Consider the following 6,140-nt stretch of genomic DNA (forward strand, 5'->3'; position numbering starts at 1 on the left):
GTTGCTATGGCAACGCATCGAACTTTGATATTATTTTTTGATGATTTTGAGACTCTGATCATGCTTGAAATTGCATGAAACTCGAAAGACACATCCCATTTATTAGCCATTAGACATGTGCAAAGTTTCAGAAACGGGCGTGGTGGAATGGCTCAGTAGCGCCACCTTTAGTCAAAAATGGGGGCTTAGTATTTTCCTAGAATCACAAAACTTGGTACGTATATTGTTCTCATCAAGCCGGACAACTTTCTAATTTATAGTCATTATCTCCAACCAACAGGAAGTCAGATATTTTGGTTTGAATGAGGATTTTCTGGAGAATTTTCTCTCTCTCTCTGTGTGTCTGTATGGGTGGGGGAGGGGGGATTTGTCTATTCCATTTAATCTTTGTTTTTCAAGTTTCAGTGGCTTTTGGGGCCCTTGACATGCTCAAAAACTCTTGAAACTTTGCACACAGGTCAGAACCCGCAGCCATCAGGGCTGGGCTGAAACTGGTCCCCGGGCGTGGCAGGGGGGCTCAACAGCGCCCCCTTGAACATGGTCTGAAAACTTGGTCCATATATCAAACACGCTTGCATGAATTAATATGAAACTCGGTACACATATAGATCTCATCAGGCCGAACAACTTCCGCACTCTAAGTTATTAGCTCCGCCCAACAGGAAGTCGACTATTATTGGTTGTTTGAAAAACGCATGCTGTGGAATTTGATGTACTCCTCCTAGAGAATTCATCCACTCGCCTCCAAAGTCGGTCAGCATGAAGTCAAGACATTGAGGATGCTAAACTGCGGACGGATTGTTGATATCTGGAACGGTTTGGCCGTGGCGAGGAAACGAATTTATGGCGAGAAAAGATAAAAACGAAGTGTTATAACTTCTGCATACGTTAACTGATCTTGATGAAATTTCAGCAGTGTGTTCATGGTAAGAGGCCGATCACATGTATGTAACTATTGTGAGTCAAAGTTATAGCGCCACCAACTGGCAGCAGGAAGTGTGTCACTTTCTAAATGCTTTTGACAAAAGTGAAGGGGTTAATTTTATGTACAGTCACAAAAATCAGTACGTATATTGGTCTCATCGAGCTGGACAACTTTCTCATTTACAGTCATTAGCTCTGACCAACAGGAAGTCAGATATTTTGGTTTGAATGTGGATTTCTTTGCAAAATCAGCCTCTGTATTTTTACCCACTCCTCTTAAGTGGTTTATATATTTTTTTGTTACATTTATTATATATATATAAATATAGCTGCGAGCAGCGATGGAGGGCCCAAGCCGGTGACACCGCCACCCCGGTGGCTTTAGTGTAACTAAAGGCACCAGGGTGGTGGTGCCACCGGCTTGGGCCCGCAATCGCTGCTCGCAGCTATATTTATATATATATTTAAATTTATATTTATATTTTTATATATATAATAAATGTAACAAAAAATGTAACAAAAAAACGATGACAACTGTGTTGCAGTTGTGTTTAACTTTCGCCTACCTGTGTTTAGCATTTTGAAACGTAAGTGCATCACAGTGCAAAATGTGTTTTAGTGAGTGAGAATGTGTTTAGAGTTTTGAAAAAAGACTGCATGAGATTTGCAAACTGTGTTTTAACTACCTGAACTTGTTTAATGTTTTACAGAAAGAGTGATTTATTCCACAAATTGGTTTAGACTATTTAGAATTTGGTTCAGAGAATGGGGTTTAGTGTTTTAGCAATTCAGAAAAACTGTAATATTGAAACACACCAATAAACACTTAATTTTAAACATTGCTTTAACAGTCAAAGCAAAGCATGCTGGGAACTTGAAATATGTTGTAACTCATTCCGTTTAGGTATGTATACACACACACACACACACGTATATGTGTATATATGTGTGTGAATATATATATATATATATATATACACTCACCTAAAGGATTAATAGGAACACCTGTTCAATTTCTCATTAATGCAATTATCTAATCAACCAATCACATGGCAGTTGCTTCAATGCATTTAGGGGTGTGGTCCTGGTCAAGACAATCTCCTGAACTCCAAACTGAATGTCAGAATGGGAAAGAAAGTTGATTTAAGCAATTTTGAGCGTGGCATGGTTGTTGGTGCCAGACGGGCCGGTCTGAGTATTTCACAATCTGCTCAGTTACTGGGATTTTCACGCACAACCATTTCTAGGGTTTACAAAGAATGGTGTGAAAAGGGAAAAACATCCAGTATGCGGCAGTCCTGTGGGCGAAAATGCCTTGTTGATGCTAGAGGTCAGAGGAGAATGGGCCGACTGATTCAAGCTGATAGAAGAGCTTTGACTGAAATAACCACTCGTTACAACCGAGGTATGCAGCAAAGCATTTGTGAAGCCACAACACGCACAACCTTGAGGCGGATGGGCTACAACAGCAGAATACCCCACCGGGTACCACTCATCTCCACTACAAATCGGAAAAAGAGGCCACAATTTGCACGAGCTCACCAAAATTGGACAGTTGAAGACTGGAAAAATGTTGCCTGGTCTGATGAGTCTCAATTTCTGTTGAGACATTCAGATGGTAAAGTCAGAATTTGACGTAAACAGAATGAGAACATGTATCCATCATGCCTTGTTACCACTGTGCAGGCTGGTGGTGGTGGTGTAATGGTGTGGGGGATGTTTTCTTGGGACACTTTAGGTACCTTAGTGCCAATTGGGCATTGTTTAAATGCCACGACCTACCTGAGCATTGTTTCTGACCGTGTACATCCCTTTATGACCACCATGTACCCATCCTCTGATGGCTACTTCCAGCAGGATAATGCACCATGTCACAAAGCTCGAATAATTTCAAATTGGTTTCTTGAACATGACAATGAGTTAACTGTACTAAAATGGCCCCCACAGTCACCAGATCTCAACCCAATAGCATCTTTGGGATGTGGTGGAATGGGAGCTTCGTGCCCTGGATGTGCATCCCACAAATCTCCATCAACTGCAAGATGCTATCCTATCAATATGGGCCAACATTTCTAAAGAATGCTTTCAGCACCTTGTTGAATCAATGCCACGTAGAATTAAGGCAGTTCTGAAGGTGAAAGGGGGTCAAACACAGTGTGGGGTCACACACACACATATGTGTGTGTGTATGTGTATATTTTAACATACATTCACATTTTTTATATAAACATGTATGTTCAATATATGTACACAATAATGCTTTTTTTGTTTTCATTTATAATTATTTTATATGAATTAATATATAGCCATACATGGTCAATGCATATATTGCAGTATATTAAAAAATACAAGCACTAGTTTCCCCATAGTATGGAAATGTATTATGTAATATATCGCATTATATTTTGCAGTATATTCCCATACAATTTTGTTCCGTAAGTGTCCAACGTTGGACAGATGTTGTATTGTGGTTGAAAATGAAAACACACAAGTTTATTGAAATAGTTCTTTCTACATGGAATTTATTCAAAGAATGTTGCAAAGCAAAAACAATAACCTACATTTCAGTTTGTAGAGAAACCCATGAAAATTAGATACAAATACCATTATGGTGCAGGCAAGGGAAGAGGAGCAGTGGATCTCAATTGCAGCAGATTTCGTTTATTTACAGAAGAAGAAAAAAAGCAAAAAAAAAAAAAAAAAAGAGACCAAGAGAAGTACCAAAATGAAGGCTTAAATATATGGCTAAATGAGAAACCAAACAAGACTCAGGTGAAAACAAACATGTAACCAATGAGTAACCATAGAAACCAACTAACAACAAAAAAAGGGGAAAGGAACAGGAAGACAGCAAGGAAACATGGGAACCCAAGGAAAAACAACTTAAAGAGTCCATATAAAGAAAATAACTCATACAAATACACAATACAATGACCAATTTCTGGTTAATCTAGTATATCCATATCTGAAACTTTAGAAGGGATAATGTACATCCAGCTGATTGTTCTCTCAAAATAATCAGGGTGATGAGGACCCCGACCCGAAGCGGATGTACATGTACAGGCTGGATGTACATTATCCCACTTATTACACAGCTACTTGCCACATAAGTAAATAATTAGACACAAAAATATTGATCTGAGTTGATATTTGGTCTTTAAACAAAAAGCTTCCGCAGAGACAGCAGTTGCAGCGCGGCAAGTTCAAACTAGACGGACATTTAAGAGATACGGTAACAGTCATACCACTTATTACACAGCATGTCGCCACATAAATAATTATGGGGATGAGATATATTGATTTCAGATTAAACTGTTTTAAAATCGTACCTGTTTGTATCTCATAATCCAACAGTGTGCAAAACAGTAGTCACAAAATGGCAGCAGCTGCGTTTGTATGAAAGCGAGTCCAAGATACTGGATGGCATAATTAAATAAATAACTGTAAACAAAATATTGATTTGACTGAATTTTAATACTCTATTAGCTTTTCATTTTTGGGTGAACTAACCCTTTAGTAAGGCATGCATTTCAGCTATTTATACATTTATGACACAATAAATCGATATTTTTTGTTGGCACATCAGCTTCCATCATCCATCCTAAAAAAAAAACCAAAAAACAACAACAACAACAACAAAAACCAGAATAATATTTTGCTTACACTGCTTCTTTATACGTTAAATTAGCATATATTACATTTTTGTAATTTGATACATGTAAATATTTGATTCTATATTCATTTAAACTTCAAGTGTTGAAGATTGGGTCATTTCCATTCCTGTTCCACCCTGAGAATGAGATATGCGTTTGGATTGGGAATGTTTTGAGTTTTGTTCCTCTGCGAATGCACTTTCGAACACCAATACTAAAGACTGCTTGAGCTTTTTCTGAAAATCTTCACACATGAATATGTACAAGAAGGGATTCAGGCAGCTGTTCAAGTAGACAAGATTGACTGTGGAGGGCCCTATCTGGTTGTAAATCTTCTCAAAGCTGGCCTGCTCGTCAGAAGGGTTTGTCGCATCCATTTCATGCAACCACACTTCAAGGAATTTGTGAACATAAAAGGGAAGCCAGCAGAAGAAGAAGGCCAGGATTACTGCCAGGATAATACGGAAGGGTTTTAGTTTATTGTTTTTCTGGAGGTGCTTAACTCGTACTCCGATCGCTACATACGATGCAGTGATTATGATGAACGGGAGGAGGAAACCCACCACAAAACGGTACACTACCTGCCTCTTGTATGATTCTAGTTCCTGAATTTCCTGAATTTCTAGATCCTGAATGTCATGAATGCACAGCGTTTGTTGTGCAGAAGGTGAAAACGTTTTCCGAGAGATGACTAAAGGCAGGCTGCAAGCGACTGACGCTAACCAAATAAGTAGGCAAATTATCCTTGCTTTCAGGACAGTTCGTTTGGTCCGGGACCACACCACCAGCCAGGTGGACAGGCAGCGGTCCAGACTGATCGCTGTCAGCAGGAAGGTGCTGGCAAACATATTCAACAAGGTCACCAAGCTGCTCAAGAAGCACATACATTTACCAAAAGGCCAGTCGAACTCACGGTATTCGTAAATTATATTAAAGATCAGGAAGAATGAAAATAAGAAGTCTGCTACTGCCAGGTTCAGAAACCAGATGGTATTGACAGTGCTTTTCATTTTGAGGCCTGTGATGAAGATGACCAGTCCATTGCCAACAACACCAACTACAAATATTATACAGTGGAGGACAATACTGATGTTCCTTAAGGAATTCACTGTGACAACTGCATTGCTGGTTGATGTTGTCATATTGGATAGGACTACAGTTTGGTCTGAAGTAAAAACAAAAGAAGCAAGTTCAATATCTAGATATTTCATTAGCAAAATGTTGCTCATAGAAAACTGCTATGTCATTTTAGTAAGAACCACAGCTATACTTACTCATTTTAACTATATTTTTTTTGGAAGAGGCTGAAAAAAATATATATATATATTAACCAACAATCTTTTTAGCCAAACTATATCTGTAACAGAGCATTATCAACATTAAATAATGTTCAACATACATGAGGTTAAAGAAACAAATTATAATCCACTTAATTCATTTGGAAAGCCCCAAGTACGAAAATGTTAGAAAACTTAGAAACTTTTGAACAAAAACTAAAATACAAAATGTAAATGAATTAAAATATAATGCAGAAACTGTTAAACATGCTAAACATGTAAACTT

At 38.3% G+C, this 6,140-nt stretch overlaps 1 protein-coding gene across 1 annotated transcript; it reads right to left on the reverse strand.

Annotated features, from left to right (window-relative positions):
- Nucleotides 1-4,592: 4,592 nt before the first annotated feature.
- Nucleotides 4,593-5,719, reverse strand: LOC311297376 (C3a anaphylatoxin chemotactic receptor-like; the record flags this gene model as incomplete). The annotated part of the gene is made up of 1 exon (XM_084419623.1): nucleotides 4,593-5,719. The coding sequence occupies one exon, from the start codon at nucleotides 5,717-5,719 to the stop codon at nucleotides 4,667-4,669; it is 1,053 nt and encodes a 350-aa protein (XP_084275749.1). The 3' UTR covers nucleotides 4,593-4,666.
- Nucleotides 5,720-6,140: the final 421 nt, after the last annotated feature.

This window comes from Rutilus rutilus (assembly GCF_951802725.1).
Source record: "Rutilus rutilus genome assembly, chromosome: 9".
Classification (NCBI taxonomy): domain Eukaryota; kingdom Metazoa; phylum Chordata; class Actinopteri; order Cypriniformes; family Leuciscidae; genus Rutilus; species Rutilus rutilus.